Below are 22,535 nucleotides of genomic sequence, written 5' to 3' on the forward strand. Positions count from 1 at the left end.
CAAATGCCAAGCCAAAAGCAGGCTATCTATCAGAACATACACATGACACTCCCATTTAAAGAAAAAAAGGGGGGAGGAATAATATGGTCATATGGATGTTTGTGTATGCGTCAAATGGCTCTGAAAAGTTTCACAGCGGTCTACTGACAGGGAGAACTGGCTGTTTGTGGGAAGGGATAAGAAGACTTCACTGTACATGCCTTGTTATCTTTCAACTCTGAAGCAGCAAATGCATTACCTAGACAAGATTTAATTTTTTAAATGGGGGTGAACAGGTGACTCTAAATAAGTATTCTGGAAGCCAGGTGCCAAGTCTCAATTTGCTATGACCTGCGTTATCTTGGGCAAGTCGCTTAACCTCTGAGTCTCAGACAAAGCAAGGAGCAATAAATACTTCTAGGGTATATATATATATATATATATATAGTTTTTTTTTTTTTGGAGATGGAGTTTCGCACATTGCACAGGCTGCAGTGCAGTGGTGTCAACTCGGCTCCCTGCAACCTCCACCTCCAGGGTTCAAGCGATTCTCCTGCCTCAGCCTCAGGAGTAGCTGGGATTACAGGCACACACCACCACACCCAGGTAATTTTTTATATTTTTAGTAGAGACGGGAGTTTCACCATGTTGGCCAGGCTGGTCTCAAACTCCTGGCCTCAGGTGATATGCCCACCTCAGCCTTCCAAAGTGCTGGGATTACAGGTGCCAACAACCACACCTGGCACTAAGTTCTATTCTAAAAGCTTTATTATCTCAGTGGGGTAGTAGATAGATGGTACTTTCTTTTAAGATACAGGAGAGGTAGTCATCCAACATTTTGTAAAACAAGGCAACTTTTTTTGTGGACTTGATTTTCAGATACAGTGGACCCTTGAACAACATGGGTTTGAGCTGCACGGGCCGATTTATATGTGGATCTTTTTCAACCAAATGCAGACCTGCATATACAGAGGCCCAACTTTTCACACACCCAGGATCTGCAGGGCCCACAGTGGGGACTTGAGTGTGCCAGGATTTTGGTAGAAATAGGGGTCCTGGAACCAACCCCCTATGGTATATATCCTATGCATATACCATAGGACAACCAGACTACTTTTACAGTGTTAAGAAACATAAATCTGTCAAGCCTATTAACCTTTCCAGATCACTTGTACTATTCTTACATAGAAACCCTTCTTAGAGGGAGTCTAATATATAGGAAGTACCTACATACAGTATTCTGCATATTAGAGCAGGGCGCGGTGGCTGATGCCAGTAATCTCAGCATTTTGGGAGGCTGAGGCAGGCAGATCACCTGAGGTCAGGAGTTCAAGACCAGCCTGTCCAACAAGGCGAGACCCCATCTCTACTAAAATTATAAAAATTAGCTGCGCACGGTGGTGGGTGCCTATAATCCCAGCTACTTGGGAGGCTGAGGCAGGAGAATCGTTTGAACCTGGGAGGCAGAGGTTCCAGTGAGCAGAGATTGCACCTCTGCACTCCAGCCTGGGTGACAGAACAAGACTCCCTCTCAAAAAAAAATAATATTCTCCATATTAGTTTCTCTTGCAAAACCTCAAAAGTGTTTTAAATGAACACATCTATATGCTATGCCATGAAGTCAGCAATAAAATAAAACAATTAATGTTTAAACATATAAACAACTATATATAAGAACTTATTATATTTAAAGGCATTTATTATCAAACACTGAAAGAAAAAAGTACCATCTTCAATCAGTTGGTAACAGCTATAACTGAGGACAGACTTTATTTCAGGAACATATGTGCAATCACTCTTCATCCTAACATTCATGCGCAAAGTAGGTTGGTTGGTTGGTTTTTTGAGACAGGATCTCTCTCCACCACCCAGGCTGGAGGACAGTGGCACCATCATGGCTCAAGTGATCCTCACACTTCGGCTTCCCAAGAAGCTGGAACTAAAGGCATGCACCACCATGCCCGGTTAATTTTTGTATTTTTTGTAGCGACAGGGTTTTGCCCTGTTGCCCAGGCTGGTCTGAAACTCCTGAGCTCAAAAGATCTGCCAGGTGTCTGCCTCCCAAACTGCTGGGATTACAGGCGTAAGCCAGGCCCTAAGTAGGTGTAAAAATCCCTATTTAACATAAGAAATGGAGGCACCATGAAGATAAGGCCACAAGTCTAAGAACTGGGAGAGCTGGAAGCCCCGCAAGATCCCTTAGATTTGAGCTCAGTATACCAAACCAAGGGGCAGGGAGGGCTAACTTAATGTTGGCTGGCAGGCTGGTATCAGTTTGTAGCAGAATTTTCATTGATTTATTGGAAAATGGGGAAAAGTAAGGACACAAAAATAAATTTTTTTTTTTTTTTTGAGACGGAGTTGCACTCCTGTAGCCCAGCGGGAGTTCAGTGGCACCATCTCCACTTACTTCAACCTTTGCCTCCCGGATTCAAGTGATTCTCCTGCCTCAGCCTTTGGAGTAGCTGGAATTACAGGTACACGCCACCACGCCCAGCTAATTTTATATTTTTAGTAGAGACAGGGTTTCACCATGTTAGCCAGGCTGGTCTGAAAGTAAACTTTTTAATATAACTAAATGATTCCATTTAAAGATCTTTTATTCTGGCCGGGTGCAGTGGCTCATGCCTGTAATCCCAGCACTTTGGGAGACCGAGGAGAACAGATAACGAGGTCAAGAGACCAAGACCATCCTGGACAACATGGTGAAACCCTGTCCCTAGTACAAATACAAAAATTTGCTGGGCGTGGTGATGCATGCCTGTAGTCCCAGCTACTCAGGAGGCTGAGGCAGGACAATCACTCAAACCAGGGAGGCAGAGGCTGCAGTGAGCCAAGATCGTGCCACTGCACTCCAGCCTGGCAACAGAGCAAGACTCCATTTCAAAAAAAAAAGAAAAAAAAATCAGCATTTCTATTGTAGCCTCCTAATTTGGGGAACATATTTCTTTAGAAATCTAAACTCTGGCCCTTTGCATCATTATGGCTCCAAAATAATATGGAACTTTACACACAGAAAACACATGCCCCTCAAGATTCTCTCTTTAACCTCTACCTTATTCCGTTTGGATTAGGACATTTGGGGATGTGAAATGAGAATAAAGTTGAGTATAAGCAATCCAAAACCATGTGCTGACACTGAACCCTGGAAGAGGACTCTCTTCAGAATCTTTTTTAATCTGTTAACTTTTCTCTGGGCTCAAACTTTTTTTTTTTTTTTTGAGACAGAGTTTTACTCTTGTTGCCCAGGCTGAAGTGCAGTGGTGCAATCTCAGCTCACCACACCTCTGCCTCCCGGGTTCAAGTGATTCTTCTGCCTCAGCTTCCTGAATAGCTCAGATTACAGGTATGCACCACCACACCCAGCTAATTTTGTATTTTTAGTAGAGACAAGATTTCTCCATGTTGGTCAGGCTGGTCTTGAACAACTGACCTCAGATAATCCACCCATTTCGGCCTCCCAAAGTGCTGGCATTACAGGTGTGAGCCAGGTGGCTTCAAACTTTCTTATTTATTTATTTATTTATTTGAGACAGAATTTCGCTCTTGTTGTCCAGGCTAGAGTGTAATGGTGTTATCTCAGCTCACCGCAACCTCCATCTCCGGGTTCAAGTAATTCTCCTGCCTTAGCCTCCCGAGTAGCTGGGATGACAGGTGTGTATCACCACATCCCCCCGCCAACCTAATTTTGTATTTTTAGTAGAAATGGGGTTTCTCCATGTTGGGCAAGCTGGTCTCGAACTCCCGACCTCAGGTGATTCCCCCTGCCTCGGCCTCCCAAAGTGCTGGTATTACAGGAGTGAACCACCACACCTGGCCTGTGCTGAAACTATCTTTTCCTAAGAGTCCCATCTTTGATTGGTACTGCTACATGGCAATCACTACTCAAAAGAAGCTAACTGAGGTGTCCCATAATCAGCTTTCATTTAAAGTCTCTTTCAGCTTGACAAAATAAAAACTTTCAATGCTTTGTCAACCCTCCAAATGAAAATTAGTCTATATATGTATGTATATGTGATTATATATGTATATGTACATGTGATTTTGATCAGCCTGCTTATAAACTATTTCCAAAATAAGTTGATGTGTAAATTCATTTATTAAATGAGTAGTTTATAAACTACTTGATTTTCCAAGTCGTTTATACACAGGCTGACCAAACCGAACAAATTTCTTAAAATAATTTCACTGTATAGATAGCAAGTAAGTTATTTACTGTTCTCATTAGCATGTCTTATTTTTACCTATCCTTTAACAAGCGTCTACATTAAACTGCTTTATGTCCACAGCTACACACTGAAACAACACTTTCGGTCACAACATATTAAATTCAAATTTAAACTATAAAGAGATCCAGCTACCTTTAGTCTTACATGTACTTATATATATATTTAATATACTTCTTGATGTTTTATGATGCACAAACATGCAGCTCTTGTAGGATATATAACTATGAGAATCTTTAGAGTGTATGCTTATTACATGGTTCAAAATTCTTTTTTTAAAAAAAGTCAATTTAAAGAACTTAAGCATACAGTAAAGTACTCCTTCCATGCCCCAGTGTTTAAAGGCCCATTTATTTTAGACTACTTGTTTCAAAAAAAATCTAAAATTGGGATCCAAGATGGCCGATCAGAAGCAGCTCAGGATTGCACCTTCCAGCAAAAGCGTGGAGGGTGAGTGGACACCACATTTCCAGATAGATTTTTATTGCCCACAGACCAGGAGATTCCCAGGTGGAGGAGCCCCACGGGTCAACAGCACAGCTATTTTGGCTGGCGCAGCTGTTTTGCCCAGCACCCCTGTTTTGCCCAGCACCACGGCACAGCGATTATCCATACAAAATACACGGTCCAGGCACCATTTTAGCTGGCAATTGGAGCTCGGGGAAGACAGAGTCACCCATTCAACTGATAGAAAAGGGGACTGAAACAGGCCAGGAGATTCCCGGGCAAAAAAGCACCACGAATCTCAGAGTGGCTGTTGCAGCCAGCACAGTGGGTCGCTGCACAGGAAATCACACGGATCCCCGCAGCTTTTCAACAGGCGACTGGAACACCTGGGAGACAAAAAAAAAAGGCTCTGAGGCAGACGGCCAAGTGATTAGGCTTGGCTGGTCCCACCCCCACAAAGAAAAACAGCAATCTGAAACGCTCTGGATTGAGTTTCACAGCAAGTACAGCTGAACCCAGGACGGTCTGGCTCTGTGGGGGAGGGGCATTGCCATTGCCTTACCAAGGCACTCCACCACTACAGAGGTAGTCCACCATTGCTGAGGCAGCCTGCCATTGCCCAGGCAGCTCACCATTACAGAGAGAGCCTGCCATTACAGAGGTGAGCCGCCACTGCCAAGGCAGTTCTAACTACATCCATATAAACAGGACTGCAGGGAAGTTCACATGGCAGCTGGGCGGAGCCCACAACAGCTCAGCAAAGCCTGTGCAGCCAGACAGTGACTAGGATGCCTCCTCACTAGGCAGGGCAGCCCTGAAAAAGGCCAGCAGCACAACAGAAACTCATAAATAAAGCCCTAAATCCCCGGGACAGAGCACCTGGGGAAAACAAGGGGGATTTATGAGTTCAGCTGCAGCACATTTAAACGTACCTGCCCAGCAACTCTGAATGAACGATGGAGCTCACAGCTCAGTACTTGAGCTCCTATAAAGGACACACTGTCTCCTCAAGCAGCTACCTGACCCCCGTATATCCAAACAGTCATCTCATAAAGGAGAGCTCAGACTGACATCAGGCAGGTATCCTTCAGGGACAAAGATACCAGAAGAAACTGGAAGCAACCCTTACTGTTCTGCAGCTGCTGCAGGTGACCCCCAGGCAAGCAGGTCCTGGAGTAGACCTCAGCAGTCCTACAGCAGAGGGGCCAGACTGTTAGAAGGAAAACTAAGAAAAAGAAAGAAATAACTTCATCATCAACAAACTGGATGTCCACTCAGAGACTCAATCTGAAAGTCAACAACGACAAGGATGACAGGTGGATAAATACACAAAGATGGGAAGAAACCAGCACAAAAAGGATGGAAACACCCAAAACCACGATGGCTCTCCTCCTACAAGGGATCATAACTCCTCACCAGCAAGGAAACAAGGCTGGATGGAGAATGAATGTGATGAATTGACAGAATCAGGCTTCAGAAGGTGGGTAATAAGAAACTTCTGTGAGCTAAAAGAACATGTTCTAACCCAATGCAAAGAAACTAAGAACCTTGAAAAAGATTTGAATGAAATGCTAATGAGAATAAACAACTTAGAGAGGAATATAAGTGAACTGATGGAGCTGAAAAACACAACATGAGAACTTCCGTGAAGCATACACAAGTTTCAACAGCTGAATTGACCAAGCAGAAGAAAGGATATCAGAGGCCGAAGATCAACTCAATGAAATAAAACAAGAAGGCAAGATCAGAGAAAAAGGGTAAAAAGGAATGAACAAAGTCTCCAAGAAATATGGAACTATGTGAAAAGACCTAATCTACGTTTAATACATGTACCTGAATGTGACAGAGAGAATCAATCCAAGCTGGAAAATACTCTTCAGGATATTATTCAGGAAAGCTTCCCCAACCTAGCAAGGCAGGCCAATATTCAAGTCCAGGAAATACAGAGAACACCACAAAGATACTCCTTGAGAAGAGCAACCCCAAGGCACATAATCGTCAGAGTCACCTAGGGCTGAAATGAAGGAGAAAATGCTAAGGGCAGCCAGAGAGAAAGGTTGGGTTGCCCACAAAGGGAAGCCCATCAGACTCACAGCAGATCTTAGCAGAAACCCTACAAGCCAGAAGAGAGTGGGGGGCAGCATTTAACATCCTTAAAGAAAAGAACTTTCAATCCAGAATTTCATATCCACCCAAACTAAGCTTCCTAAGTGAAGGAAAAATAAAATCCTTTGTGAACAAGCAACTACTCAGAGATTTCATCACAACCAGGCCTGCATTACAAGAGCTCCAGAAAGTGGCACTAAACATAGAAAGGAACAACCAGTACCAGCCACTCCAAAAACATACCAAATAGTAAAGAGCATCAACACAATGAAGAAACTGCATCAACTAATGGGCAAAACAGCCAGCTAGCATCAAAATGGCAGGATCAAATTCACACTTAACAATATTAACCCTAAATGTAAATGGGCTAAATGCCCCAATCAAAAGACACAGACTGGCAAATTGGATAAAAAGCCAAAATCCATTGGTGTGCTGTATCCAGGAAACCCATCTCACATGCAAGGATACACAAAGGCTCAAAATAAAAGGATGGAGGAAGATTTACCAAGCAAATGCAGAGCAAAAAAAAAACAGGATTTGCAATGCTCATCTCAGATAAAATAGACTTTAAACCAACAAAGATCAAAAGAGACAAAGAAGAACATTACATAATGGGAAAAGGATCAATGCAACAGGAAGAGTTAATGATCCTAAATATATACACACCCAATACAGGAGCACCCAGATACATAAAGCAAGTTCTTAATGACTTACAAAGAGACTTAGACTCCCACACAATAATCATGGGAGACTTTAACACCCCATTGTCAATATTAGACAGATCAACGGGACAGAAAATTAACAAGGATATCCAGGACTTGAACTCAGACCTGGATCAAGCAAACCTAGCAGACATTTACAGAACACTCCACCCCAAATCACAGAATATACATTATTCTCAGCACCACATCACACCTACTCTAAACTTGACCACATAATTGGAAGTAAATCACTCCTCAGCAAATGCAAAAGAACGGAATTCATAACAAACAGCCTCTCAGACCACAGTGCAATCGAGTTAGAACTCAGAATTCAGAAACTAACTCAGAACAACACAGCTTCATGGAAACTGAACAACTGGCTCTTGAATGTTGACTGGATAAACAATGATATGAAGGCAGAAATAAAGACGTTCTTCGAAACCAACGAGAATGAAGATACAACATACCCAAATCTCTGGGACATATTTAAAGCAGTCTCTAGAGGAAAATATATAGCAATAAATGCCCACATGAGAATCAAGGAAAGTTCTAAAATCGACACCCTATTGTCAAAATTGAAAGAACTAGAGGAGCATGACCAAAAAAACTCAAAACCTAGCAGAAGACGAGAAATAACTAAAATCAGCGCAGAACTGAAAGAGATAGAGACACAAAAACCCCTTCAAAAAATCAATAAATCCAGGAGCTGGTTTTGCGAAAAGATCAACAAAATAGACCACTAGCCAGATTAATAAAAAAGAAAAGAGAGAATAATCAAATAGATGCAATAAAAAGATGAAGGGGATATCACCACAGATTCCACAAAAATACAAACCATCATCAGAGATCATTACAAACATCTCTATGCACATAAACTAGTAAACCTAGAAGAAATGGATAAATTCCTCGACAGACTTGCATCCTCCCAAGACTAAACCAGGAAGAAGGTGAAACCCTGAATAGACCAATAACAAGGTCTGAAGTTGACGCAGCAATTAAGAGCCTACCACCCAAAAAAAGCCCAGGTCCAGACAGGTTCACAGCCGAATTCTACCAGACATACCAAGAGGAGCTGGTACCATTGCTTCTGAAACTATTCCAAACAATCCAAAAAGAGGGAATCCTTCCCAAATCATTTTATGAGACCAACATCATCCTGATACCAAAACCCGGCAGAGACTCAGCAAGAAAAGAAAACTTCAGGCCAGTATCCATAATGAACTTAGATGCAAAAATCTTCAATAAAATACTGGCAAACCAATTGCAACAGCAAATCAAAAAGCTTATCCACCATCATCAAGTAGGATTCATCCCGGAGATACAAGGCTGGTACAACATACGCAAGTCTATAAACGTAATTCACCACATAAACAGAACCAAAGACAAAAACCACATGATTATCTCAACTGATGCAGAGAAGGACTTTGACAAAATTCAACAGCCCTTTATGCAAAAAACCCTCAATAAACTAGGTATTGACGGAATGTATCTCAAAATAATAAAAGCTATTTACGACAAACCAACAGCCAATATCATACTAAATGGGCAAAAACTGGAAGCATTCCCTTTGAAATCTGGCACTAGACAAGGATGCCCTCTCTCACCACTCCTATTCAATATATTATTGGAAGTTCTAGCCAGAGCAATCAGGCAAGAAAAAGAACTAAAGGGTATTCAAATAGGAAAGGAGGAAGTCAAATTGTCTCTATTTGCAGATGACATGATTGTATATCTAGAAGACCCCATCGTCTCAGCCCAAAATCTCCTGAAAGTGATAAGCAACTTCAGCAAAGTCTCAGGATATAAAATCAATGTGCAAAAATCACAAGCATTCCTATACACCAATAACAGACTTAAAGAGAGCCACATCAAGAACGTACTGCCATTCACAATTGCTACAAAGAGAATAAAATACCTGGGAATACAACTAACAAAGGATGTAAAGGACCTCTTCAAGGAAAACTACAAAACACTGAGAGGACACAAACAGATGGAGAAACATTCCATGTTCACGGTTAGGAAGAATCAATATCGTGAAAATGGCCATACTGCCCAAAGCAATTTATAGATTCAACGCTATCCCCATCAAGCTACCAATGACCTTCTTCACAGAACAGAAAAAAACCACCTTAAACTTCATATGGAACCAAAAGAGAGTCCACATAACCAAGTCAATTCTAAGCAAAAAAAAAAACAAAGCAGGAGGCATCACACTACTGGACTTCAAACTATACTACAAGGCTACAGTAATCAAAACAGCATGATACTGGTACCAAAACAGAGATATAGACCAATGGAACAGAAGTGAGGCCTCAGAGGCAACACCACACATCTACAACCATCCAATCTTTGACAAACCTGACAAAAACAATCAATAGGGAAAGGATTCCCTGTTTAACAAATGGTGTTGGGAAAACTGGCTAGCCATGTGCAGAAAGTAGAAACTGGACCCCTTCCTGACACCTTACACTAAAATCAACTCCGGATGGATTAAAGACTTAAACATAAGACCTAACACAATAAAAACCCTAGAAAAAAAGCTAGGCAAAAACCATTCAGGACATAGGCGTAGGCAAGGACTTCATGACCAAAACACCAAAAGCATTGGCAACGAAAGCCAAAATAGACAAATGGGACTTAATCAAACTCCACAGCTTCTGCACAGCAAAAGAAACAGTCATTAGCGTGAACTGGCAACCAGCAGAATGGGAAAAAATTTTTGCAACCTACCCACCTGACAAAGGGCTGATATCCAGAATCTACAAAGAACTAAAACAGATTTACAAGAAAAAAAGGACATCAACAGACACTTTACAAAAGAAGACATACAGGAGGCCAACAAACATGAAAAAAATGCTCTTCATCACTGGTCATTAAAGAAATGCAAATCAAAACTACATTGAGATACCATCTCACGCCAGTCAGAATGGCGATCATTAAAACATATAGAGACAACAGATGCTGGAGAGGATGTGGAGAAATAGGAACACTTTTACACTGTTGGTGGGAGTGTAAATTAGTTCAACCACTGTGGAAGACAGTGTGGCGATTCCTCAAGGACCTAGACACAGAAATTCCATTTGTCCCAGCAATCCCATTACTGGGTATATATCCAAAGGACTATAAATCGTTCTACTATAAGGACACATGCACACAAATGTTCATTGCAGCACTGTTTACAATAGCAAAGACCTGGAACCAACCCAAATGCCCATCGATGATAGACTGGACAGGGAAAACGTGGCACATATACACCATGGAATACTACGCAGCCATCAAAAACGATGAGTTTGTGTCCTTTGTAGGGACATGGATTAACCTGGAAACCATCATTCTCAGCAAACTGACATAAAACAGAATATCAAACACCGCATGTTCTCACTCATAGGTGGGTGTTGAACAAAGAACACATGGACACAGGGAGGGGAGCACCATACACTAGGGTCTATAGGGGGTAAATAGGGGAGGGACAGCAGGAGGTGGGAAGTTGGGGATAGAGAGCATGGGGAGAAAAGTCAGATATAGGTGATGGGGAGGAAGGCAGCACATCACACTGCCATGTGTGTACCTATGCAACAATCTCGCATGTTCTTCACATGTACCCCAAAACCTAAAATGCAATTTTAAAAAAATCTAAAATTGGTAATAATTCTGCTTAAATTCCATATTAACCTAGGATCAAGTTATTTTTAGTTCTCGTTTCTTAAATACTTGAAATGTGCCGCTGCATGTTTTCCTTATTTATTCAATTTATTCCTAATTTATTCAATTAACTAACTTCAGGTGGCAGGTACTTAGGAGATTAAAAGTCCTTTCCCAAAGTGAAAATAACATAAAAATTTTGCATAAAAGACACTCAATGTTTCTCAAACGGTATCTGAGGGTCTAATCAGCCTATTACCTTGGTTTGGAATAACCACCAACAACAAATGTGAGCTTTTTGTCACATCTATGTATTTTCCCCTATAAACTAATTCCTACATTTTAAATGCATGTTCAAAATGTTTTACTTGGCCATGTGATAATTATTTCCCCTGTAAAAAGCTACAGGATTTTGGTTTAAGAGCAAATGAGATAGAGTATCTCGTCCATGAGAAGGCTAAGTGGAAAGATCCACACCCTGCAGCTTGGAACCAATAATAAGACAAACGCCAGTGCTAACTTGTTCATGTAATCAACAATACGTGAGTCGAAATAAACTAGTGAACTCAAATGTGACTACAGTTAACAAACATGTTAACAAAGGTCTGAATATTAGACATAGTCTCTATTAAAATCGTAATCTATCCATTCTGAAATCATTCCTTCAACTGCTGTTATGTTTCCAATCCCCCCCCCAAAAAAGAAAAACAAAAAACAGCAGCCACCTTTAAAATGTAAATTTCTCCCTTTTTCGAAGTAACTTGCCTAGGAAAATTTAATGCGTTAAAATAAAACGTAAAGGACAAACCAATTACAACATAAAAAAAAAAAAAAAAAACCTAAAATGACCAGTAACACAAACCAATCGCTCACATTTAGCAAAGCGTGTGTTTTTAATCTGTTGTGGGTATCTATCCTATTATACTAATAACAACGTTTAAAAGGCATCCCAATTCCTAAACCACCACCATACACATAACATACTGGTCCTTTACTCCAATGAGGCTTAAACTCAGACCATTTCCCCCTCCTGGCACACTGAAATATACGAGGGGAAATCCAAGATATCAGATATGTTAAGTGCCGGTATCTTCTTCCAGAGTAGAGTCAAACTCCTGTTTGCCCGCAAATGTCACCGTCCCATTAAGTCTGCAAATTCTCACTAGCGCTGGAGTACAAAGAGGCCTGACCACGGAAACACCTGTCCTAGCACCAGGAAGACAATGGGAAACACAAGACTCCTGAGTCCGCGCCGGCCCCAAAGCTTCGGCTGCAGGGATGAGGGGACAAGCGGTGGCCTCGCGGGTGCGGCGGACAGGGTCCCACACCCCCGACCCGCCTCCCGAGAACCAGGAAACCTGTCAGGCTGGCCGGGACCCGACCTCCTCAGACCCCCGCGCTCCCGCCCAGCGCAGCCCCCGCCCGACAGCCCGACCGCCCCGACCGCCGGGGCCTCCCAGCTGCACTCTATCACCTCATCCCGCCCTGGCGGCCTCGCGGCCCCGCCACCTCCGCCGCGCTGCCTGAGCTCGGGCCGCCCCCCTGCCTGGCCCCAGCCCCGACCCCGACCCCGTCCCTTTCCCCGCAGCCGGTTCCCCACCCGCCCAGGCCCGAGCTCCCGCCGCGCGCTCCCCTCCCCAAGCCTCCGCTCTCGCCCCAGTGGCTACCTGCAGGCAAGGTCGACGAAGCACTTCACCCAGGGCCCCAGGTCGCAGAAGGCCCGGTGCTCGGGGTCCCGCTCCTTCTCCAGTTCCATGTGGTAGGCGCGATGAAAAGCAGGATCCCGGCGGCGCACACGGGTACCGGGCCACCCGCTCCCACCGCGGCACCGACACTTTTAGGAGGACGGACACCACCCCCTTTCACCTGCTTCCGCCTCCACCTCAGCAGCCGCTGCGCCCCATTGGCTCGGTCGCTTGGGTGAAGGGCGGGGCCCGGGGTGAGGGGCCGGCCCCGGCGGGAGGGAGTTAGCGGAGCCGTTGCAAGGAATACGTCCCACTGTGGATGGCTGGGTGAGCCCTCGGCCCCTCCCTCTGGGATGGCACTTGGTGTTCAACCTGTGCAAAACTGTTTTAAATTAAAAAACTATTTTTAAAAAATGATTTATGGGCCAGGCGCAGTGGCTCACGCCTGCAATCCCAACACTTTGGGAGGCTGAGGAAGGCAGATCACTTGTGGTCAGAAGTTTAAGACCAGGCTGGCCAACATGGTGAAACCCGGTCTCTACTGAAAATACAAAGATTAGCTGGGCATGGTGGTGGGCGCCTGTAATCCCAGCTACTCATAAGGCTGAGGTGGGAGAATCAGTTGAACCTGAGAGGTGGAGGTTGCAGTGAGCCAAAATTGCACCACTGCGCTACAGCCTTGGTGACAGAGTGAGACTCAAACTCAAAAAAAAAAAAAAAAAAAAGGCAGGGCGCGGTGGCTCATGCCTGTAATCCCAGCACCTGAGGTCAGGAGTTCAAGACCAACCTGATCGACTTGGAGAAACCCTGTCTCTACTAAAAATACAAAATTAGCCGGGCATAGTGGCACATGGCTGTAATCCCAGCTACTCAGAAGGCTGAGGCAGGAGAATCGCTTGAACCCAGGGGGTGGAGGTTGCAGTGAGCCGAGATTGCACCATTGCACTCCAGCCTAGGCAACAAGAGTGAAACTCCATCTCAAAAAGAAAGTGTTTGATAAATGTATTTATTCAATGTCTATTTATTGATGATAGTTTGATAGTTTTCTGGAGCTTTCCTTAATGAACCAGTTTCTTCCATGATGTACTGAATGAAAGGACCTCTCAGCTTGAGGCATCTGAGTGCCCTGCTGAAGGCAGGGACCTCCCAGACCTCCCTGCTTCCATGAAGCGCAGTCTGAGCTGGGAGGAGACCCTAGAGAGATGTCCTAGTGAGAGTGAATCCCTGGAGACTGTTTCCTCTTCTTATCCACCCCATGATCCCAAAGCACACCCACCTCCAAAAGAACAGGTCACATGTGGCAAAGAGGAGAAACAAAATAATTAGCATCCTCTTCCTTAACAAGGAGCTATGGGGATGAAGTCTCCTAGAGTCCCCAGAATATAAATACCCTGCTGTGCCCCTGGCCCCCACTCACCTTCCCAGTCTTAGGGGGACACACATGAGTCCTTCCCATAAACATCAGGCTCACTCCAGCGATCACAGGTGAGTAGCCTCTCATGCCCTTCCTGGGGGTTTACTGCTGACCTCGGGATCCTCTAGCAGTTGGTGGAGAAGAAGGCTTCCTGAGACCCTCCCTTGGTGATGCCATCCTGGTGAGCAAATGATGGATGGGGAAGGGATTGAGCTGGGGGTGGGGGTGGAGGGGTGGAGGAGAGGAATCTGTCTCTTTCTTGGATGTCGAAAGAGAGAGAGAAGAGACTGAGACCAATTCTAGACTCTGAGTGGACCAGGCAAGCACAGGGCAGACCCTCTGTGGCAGGACATGTGGAGGAAAACTACTGAGGGTCTCCAGTTGCAAGACATTTCACAGATAAGAGAGGTCTTGAAAAACAGGTTTCTCCAATGCAGCAGCTCCACAGCTGTGGTCCCTGGGCTAGAAGCACCAGCATCCTCTGGGAACTGTCTAGAAGTGACCTTGGAGTCATTCATATCTTTTCTTGTACAGACCTATCTGCATGCTGGTTCTTACACCAGACACTTCAGAGAAAGGGCTTAGCTTTTTGTGTCCTATGGGTTTGGAGGGAGTTTTGTTTTGTTTTTTGCTTTCACTTTTAAGACAGGGTCTTGCTCTGTCGCCCAGCCTAAAGTGCAGTGGCATGATCATAGTTCATTGGAGCCTCGACCTCCCAAGCTCAAGTGACCCTCCCACCTCAGCATCTCGAGTATCTGGGATGACAGGCACATACTACTGTGCCTGGCTAATTTTATTTTTGTAGAGTCAGGGGTCTCTCTACATTGCCCAAGATGGTCTCCCACACCTGGGCTCAAGTGACCCTCCTGCCTTGGCCTCCCAAGTAGCTAGGACTAACAGATGTATGCCACCATGCCCAGCTAATATTTTATTTTGTAGAGATAGGGGTCTCACTATGTTGCACAGGCTGGTCTGGAGCTCACAGACTCGAGGGATCCTCCCAGCTCAGCCTTCCGAGCAGCTGAGACTATGGGTGCATGCCACCATGCCCAGAATTTTTTTTTTTTTTTTAGATCGGGGTGGGGGCAGGAGGAGTGGTCTCACCTTGTTGGCCAGACTGGTCTTGAACTCCTGGTCTCAAGCAATTCCCCCACTTCAGCCTCCCAAACTGCTGGGATTACAGGTGTGAACCACCACGCCGGCCAGCTTTGTGTGTCTTAACAAGCCCACCAGGAGACCCTGAAGCGCATTCAAGGTTGAGAACCACTGTTCTATGCACCCCAAGGCAACAAGTGAGGACTCTTACAAATACATTGGCAGGAAGGGAATCACAGTATTCTTTGCAACCTAAAGAAAACCAAGCATTGTTGCAAAAACCTCCGATCCAACGCTAAAAAGCCTTGAAAAGTAAATAGGGCTTTGCTGAAGGTCTCTCGGGGTTACCAAGGAGATTATGCTGCTAACCTTCCTTAAAAACCTTTTTCATCATTTCATCGACCTCCAAGTGCCCTGCTTCTCGTGGCAGCTATTTTTATTTTTCCGTCACTCTCACAACACGTTGGGGTCGTTCATATCCTTTCTCGTACAGACCTATCTACAGGCTACATTCTCCATTTACATTCTGATCCCACTTCAGCAAGCCTTACATCTTGCTGAAGATTTAAGGGAGATAAGAATTGTAAATGTTCATGGCCATTCGGGGTGGGTCACACCTGTAATCCCAGCACTTTGGGAGGCTGAGGCAGGCTGATGGCTTGAGGTCAGGAGTTCAAGACCAGCCTGGTCAACACGGCAAAAACTCATCTCTATTAAAAATACAAAAATTGCCCCAGTGCAGTGGCTCATGCCTGTAATCCCAGCACTTTGGGAGGCCAAGGCGGGTGGATCACGAGGTCAGGAGATCAAGACCATCCTGGCTAATACAGTGAAACTCCGTCTCTACCATAAATTCAAAAAAATTAGCTGGGTGTGGTGGTGAGCACCTATAGTCCCAGCTACTTAGGAGGCTGAGGCAGGAGAATTGCTTGAACCTGGGAGGGTGAGGTTGCAGTGAGCCAAGATTGCACCACTGCACTCCAGCCTGGGCGACAGAGCAAGACTCCATCTCAAAAAAAAAAAAAAAATTAATCAGGCATGGTGGTGCATGCCTGTAATCCCAGCTATTCGGGTGGCTGAAGCACAAGAATCACTTGAACCCAGGAAAGGGAGGTTGCAGTGAGCTGAGATTGTGCCACTGTACTCTAGCCTGGGTGGCAGAATGAGACTGTCTCAAAAAGGAACATTTGTAAATGCTTGTAATTGAATATTTTTCCCTTGCACGTGTTGACAGCACAGAGTTTAGCTTTGAATGCCTCACAAAGAGGTGAGAGTGGCCATTCTTAGTGAGGCAATGGAGTACGAGAGAGTGAAAATAAATCTAAATTCAAAGGCAAGATCAGGCACTTGCAAGCCGAGTGCCCCTGGTAGCTCTCTCAGCCCCAGTCTGCTCACTGTAAATTGTAGCTAACACAATCTCCCAGTCGGAGTTATGGTGAGACCCATGCATTGAGAAACTGGCTCCTGGCCAGGCATGGTAGCTCACACCTGTAATCCCAGCACTTTGGGAGGTTGAAGCAGGCGGATCACAAGGTCAGGAATTCGAGACCAGCCTGGCCAATATGGTGAAACCCCGTCTCTACTAAAAATACAAAAATTAGCTGGGCGTGGTGGTGCATGCCTGTCAACCCAGCTACTCAAGAGGCTAAGGCAGAAGAATCGCTGGAACCTAGGAGGCAGAGGTTGCAATGAACAGAGATCACGCCACTACACTCCAGCCTGGGTGCCAGAGTGAGACTCCATCTCGAAAGAAAGAAAGAGAGAGAGAGAGAAAGAGAGAGAGAGAGAGAGAGAGAGAAAAGAAAAGAAAGAAGCTGGCTCCTCATCAGGATAATGCAGCATGTGGGGCTGAATATCTAGGTGCTGGGCTGATAGCTGAGGCAAACCACCATGGCACACATTTAACTGTGGAACAAACCTGCACGTCCTGCACATGTATCCCAGGCCTTTAAAAAAATTATAAAAATTAAAAAAGATAAAAATCATGCTGAGCAGCCAATAGCTGAGGGAAAAAAGAAAGAAGCTGGCTCCTAAGAAGGTTTAACCCATTACAGATATCATCATTGCTGAGGACAAAATAAAAACACCTGTGCCAGCTATGAAGCTGGCTGAGGTGGGAGAAGCACCTGAGCCCAGGAGGTACAGGCTGCAGTGAGCCGTGATTGTGCCACTGCACTGCAGCCTGGGTGACAGAGTGAGACCCTGCCTCAAAATAAATTAAATAGAATAAAATAGACCTTGTATTAGATGGTTTGGCCTAACTATAGGCTAATGTTAGTGTTCTGAGCACGTTTACAGTGGGCTAGGCTAAGCTGTAATGTTTGGTACATATGTTCAATGCATTTTTCACTTATGATATTTTATTTTTTTGAGACAGTGTTTCGCTCTTGTTGCCCAGGCTGCAGTGCAGTGGCACAATCTCGGCTCACTGCAACCTCTGCCTCCCGGGTTAAAGTGATTCTCCTGCCTCAGCCTGATAAGTAGCTGGTATTACAGGTATGAGCCATAACACCTGGCAAATTTTCTATTTCAGTAGAGACTGGGTTTCACCATGTTGGCCAGGCTGGTCTCAAACTCCTGACCTCAGGTGATCCACGCACCTCAGCCTCCCGAAGTGCTGAGATTACAGGTGTGAGCTACTGTGCCCAACCTGACTTATGATATTTTCAATGTATGACCCCATTATCAGTCTCAGAACATCTGGACCTATAATTTCTTGGTGATGAGAACACATAAATTGACTCTCAGAGTTTCTCAAGTATACAACCCATTGTTATTAACTATAGTCACTATGCTGTACAAGTAGATCTCTTGAATGTATGCCTCCCATGTCATTGAAATTGTGTATTCTTTGACCAGTATCTCCTTCACACCCACCTCCCTCCCCCACCTTCTGGTAGTCACCATTCTACTCTAGGCTTCTATGAGATTGACCATTTTAAATTCCACATATAAGTGAGAACATGTGGTATTTGTCCTTCTATAACTGGCTATTTCATGTTACATAATGTCTTCCAGCTTCGTCTATATGGTCGCAAATGATAAAATTTCCTCTTTTCTCGATGGCTGAATAAATAGTACTCCATTGTATATTCCTACCACATTTTCTTTATCCACTCATCTGTTTTTAACACAAAACTGATGTTTAAATTACATATTGTTGGTGGAAGGATGAACAGGAAAGAGGGTGGCGGGAGGAAAGAAAAGAGGGAGCTGGCCGGGCATCGTGGCTCACACCAGTAATCCCAGCACTATGGGAGGCCAAGGTGAGTGGATCACTTGAGGTCAGGAGTTCGAGACCAGACTGGCCAACATGGTGAAACCCCATCTCTACGAAAAATACAAAAATTAGCCAGGCATGGTGATGTGTGCCTATAATACCTGCTACTCGGGAGGCTGAGGCACAAGAATCACTTGAACCTGCGAGGCAGAGGTTGCAGTGAGCTGAGATGGCACCACTGCACTCCAGCCTGGTGACAGAGCAAGACTGTCTCAAAAACAGAAAAAGAAAAAAGACAGAAAGATAACAGGAAAGGAAGAGAAGGAAAAACAGAAGATTGTAAGTTTCCTTTACTGTATAGGGTTTTTGCTGGGTTTGAATCTGCTTGATTTTCATTTGTTTGTTTGAGATGGAGTCTTGCTCTGTCACCCAGGCTAGAGTGCAGTGGTGCGATCTCGGCTCACTGCAACCTCTGCCTCCAAAGCGTAAGTGATTCACCTGCCTCAGCCTCCTGAGTAGCTGGGATTATGGGTGCCCGCCACCACGTCTGGCTAATTTTTTTTGTATTTTTCGTAGAGACGAGGTTCCACCATGTCGGCCAGGCTGCTCTTGAACTCCTGACCTCAGGTGACCTGCCCACCTCAGCCTCCCCAAGTGGATTATAGGCATGAGCCACTTGGTTTTGTTTTCTGTGAAGCTTTGCTCCACTGAAGGAAGCAGAAGTGTTTATAGAGAACGTCCAAGTTTGACTATGAGCAGCTCTGTTAGGTCCTTGAGACCCTGACTGCCTCAGGCATGAATGGCTTGGCTTGAGAGGGAACAGAAGCCCCCTGAAAATGGCTTGAGGATAACCAAACACAAAGGAACTTGATGGCTATGATGGAATTTTCACAGAACAGTATAGGTTTCCAGGGGAAGGTGGGACCAGAATGGCATCTCTGACCTCTGGCTCTATATGGCTTCTCTCCCTTTTTGTTCCCACTAGACACAGACCATACAAGGAACCAGAAAACCAAACTGAAATCTCAGAATTCTTCCTGCAGGGACTCTCAGAAAAGCCAGAGCATCAGACCCTCCTCTTCACAATGTTCCTCTCCACATACCTGGTCACCATCATCAGAAATGTCCTCATTATCCTTGCCATCCTCACGGACTCTCACCTCCACAAGCCCATGTGCTTCCTCCTGTCCAACCCGTCACTCGTTGACATCCTATGATCCTCCACCACCGTCCCCAAGATGCTAGTGAACATCCATCGGGACTCAGAGCAGAGCCACCCCCTTAGCGGGCTGCCTCACCCAGATGTACACCTTCCACCTGTTCAGGACCATGGACAGCTTTCTCCTGGCAGTAATGGCCATTAACCACTTCATGGCATTGTCCACCTGCTCCTTTACTCGGTCCTCATGTGCCCCCGTGTCTGTGGGCTGCTGCTGGGGGCACCGTGGGTGATCACCAACATCCAGTCTCTCGTACACACCTGCCTCATGGCTCAACTGACCTTCTGTGCCGGCTCCAAAGTCTCCCACTTCTTCTGTGACCTCATGCCCCTGCTGAAGCTCTCCTGCTCAGACACGCACACCAATGAGCTGGTGATCTTGGCTTCTGGTGTCGTCATGGGCATCGCCCACTCTCCTGCATCCTTCTCTCCTACATCTGCATTTTCTGGACAGTCTTTAAGATCCCTTCTGCTCGGGGCAAGTGGAAAGCCTTATCCACCTGTGGCTCACACCTCACTGTGGTGTCCCTGTTCTGTGGGACCATCTTTGCTGTGTACTTACAGCCCACATCCCCCAGCTCCTCCCAGAAGGACAAGGCAGCCACCCTCATGTGTGGGGTGGTCATCCCCATGCTGAACCCTTTATCTACAGCCTATGGAACAAGGACATGAAGAGGCCCTGGGGAAGCCCATCTGCAAACCGGCTGTCCCCCTGTCCTAGGGCAGAACAGTTATTGGATGCTTATGATGTTCCAGGATCACTGTTGGGTGCTAGGGACACAGAGATCATCCCATCCCCTAGCTGGGAATACAGACACGGAATAAATCCTTCCCGTACAACATGGTAAATGTGTCTTAAAGAGATGAACAAAGTGGATGGGCCCCCAAAGGGAAGGCGTGCATTTTCTCCATGATTTATCTTCCCCATGAAGATCAGAATAGCAAAGATCAAAGTGGCCTGAAATCAGCCCCTCTGGGGGATTGGGCGTTTAGGGTTGCTAGGTGGATAAGAGTAGTTGGAAACAAGACATGTGGCTACACTCATTTTCCTATTGACAAAGGATGGGTGTGGTGGCTCAAGCCTGCAATCCCAGCATTTTGGGAGGCCAAGGTGGAACGATCACCTGAGGCCAGGAGTTTGAGACCAGCCTGGGCAACATACAGAGACCCTATCTCCACAAAGAAAATCATTTCAGCAAGACATGGCGGTGCACACCTGTGGTGTCAGCTATTCAGGAGGCTGAAGCAGGTAGATAATTTGGGCCCAGGAGTTCAAGATTGCAGTGAGCTATGATTGCACCACCACACTTCAGCAGCTTGGGAATCAGAGCAAGATCTGTCATTCATTCATAGATGTATAGAGCCATATATTGATAGGTAGATAGGATGAATGGATGGATAGATAGACAGACAGACAGATAGGATAGATGAGATAGGTAGGTAGATCAATTGATCAATCGATAGATAATAGATGATAGATTGATAGATCAATAGACAGATGATAGAGACAGAGACAGAGAGCGACAGGATAGATAGATGTAATAGGGAGGGAGGGAGGGAGATAGATAGATAGAGTGCACCTGTCATCTTAGCTACTCAGGAGGCTGAGGCAGGAGGCTCTCTTGAGCCAAGGAGATCAAGACTGCAGCGAGCTATGATTGCACCACCACATGCCAGCCTGGGCAACAGAGTGAGACCCTGTCTGTAAAAGTAATCATAATAATAAAATTTAAAAGGATATGTTGAAGTCCTAACCCCAAGGACCTCAGAATGTGGCCATATTTTGATGGGCTTCCCTTTTCTGTGGGTAACCTGACCTTTTTCTCTGGCTGCCCTTAACATTTTTTCCTTCATTTCAACCCTGGTGAATCTGACAATTATATGCCTTGGGGTTGTTCTTCTTGAGGAATATCTCTGTGGTGTTTAGGGTTTCACCATGTTGGCCAGACTGGTCTCAAACTCTGCCTCAGCCTCCTGAAGTGCTGGGATTACAGGCATGAGCCACCGCACCAGCCTGACACCTTCATGTTGGACTCCTAACCTCCAGAACTGTAAGACAACAAATTTCTATTGTGTAAGTCACCTAGTTTATGGACTTTTTCGTTTTTTTTTTAGAGAGAGACAGGATCTCACTCTGCCCCAGGCTGGAGTACAGTGGTACAATCATAGCTCAGGTGCAACCTCATCTCAAACTGCTGGGCTCAAGCAATCCTCCTGCCTCAGCCTCCTGAGTAGTTGGGACTACAGGCCCATGCCACTGCAACCAGCAATATATATTTATAGAGACAGGGTCTCACTCTGTTGCCCAGGCTGGTCTCAAACTCCTGGCCTCAAGCGATCTGCCCTCCTCGGCCTCCCAGAGTGCTGGGATTGCAGGTGTGGCCACCACACTCAGCCTGATTTGTGGTACTTTGTTGCAACATCCCTAGAAAACAAATACAGTTAGTTTAGGAAATGTCGGCAACTACAAAGACTATGTCCCATGGCTGGGCGCAGTGGCTCACGATTGTAATCCCAGGACTTTGGGAGGACCAGGCGGGTGGATCACACGGTCAGGAGTTCAAGACCAGCCTGGCCAATATGATGAAACTCCGTCTCTACTAAAAATACAAAAAAATCAGCCAGGCATAGTGGTGGGTACCTGTAGTCCCAGCTCTACTCAGGAGGCTGAGGCAGGAGAATCGTTTGTACACAGGAGGCGGCGGTTGAAGTGAGCCAAGATTGTGCCACTGTCCCTTAGCCTGGGTGACCTAGGTGACAGAGTGAGACTCTATCTCAAAAAAAAAAAAGACTGTGTCCCA

At 45.3% G+C, this 22,535-nt stretch overlaps 2 protein-coding genes across 6 annotated transcripts in view; one reads left to right on the forward strand and one right to left on the reverse strand.

Annotated features, from left to right (window-relative positions):
- Positions 1 to 22,535, reverse strand: part of LOC144580717 (uncharacterized) — a 100,880-nt gene that overhangs the window by 60,689 nt on the left and 17,656 nt on the right. For 3 of the 5 annotated variants that reach the window (XM_078358959.1, XM_078358958.1, XM_078358960.1), the window contains exon 1: positions 12,769 to 12,975. The exons of the other annotated variants lie outside the window; for them this stretch is intronic. Coding sequence is in view for 1 of the 3 variants with exons in the window: in XM_078358958.1 (XP_078215084.1) it covers positions 12,769 to 12,857 (89 nt within the window). In the remaining 2 variants the exon portion in view is untranslated. Of the gene's footprint in view, positions 1 to 12,768; positions 12,976 to 22,535 lie in introns of those variants that run through there. 5 annotated transcript variants of the gene reach the window in all.
- On the forward strand, positions 13,038 to 21,172 carry LOC100412367 (olfactory receptor 1I1). The gene is given in 6 exon segments (XM_078358920.1): positions 13,038 to 13,113; positions 19,501 to 19,771; positions 19,773 to 19,887; positions 19,890 to 20,135; positions 20,138 to 20,368; positions 20,371 to 21,172. Coding segments are annotated over 6 exon segments (1,083 nt in total). The 5' UTR covers positions 13,038 to 13,105; the 3' UTR covers positions 20,583 to 21,172.

This window comes from Callithrix jacchus, chromosome 22 (assembly GCF_049354715.1).
Source record: "Callithrix jacchus isolate 240 chromosome 22, calJac240_pri, whole genome shotgun sequence".
NCBI classification, from domain to species: domain Eukaryota; kingdom Metazoa; phylum Chordata; class Mammalia; order Primates; family Cebidae; genus Callithrix; species Callithrix jacchus.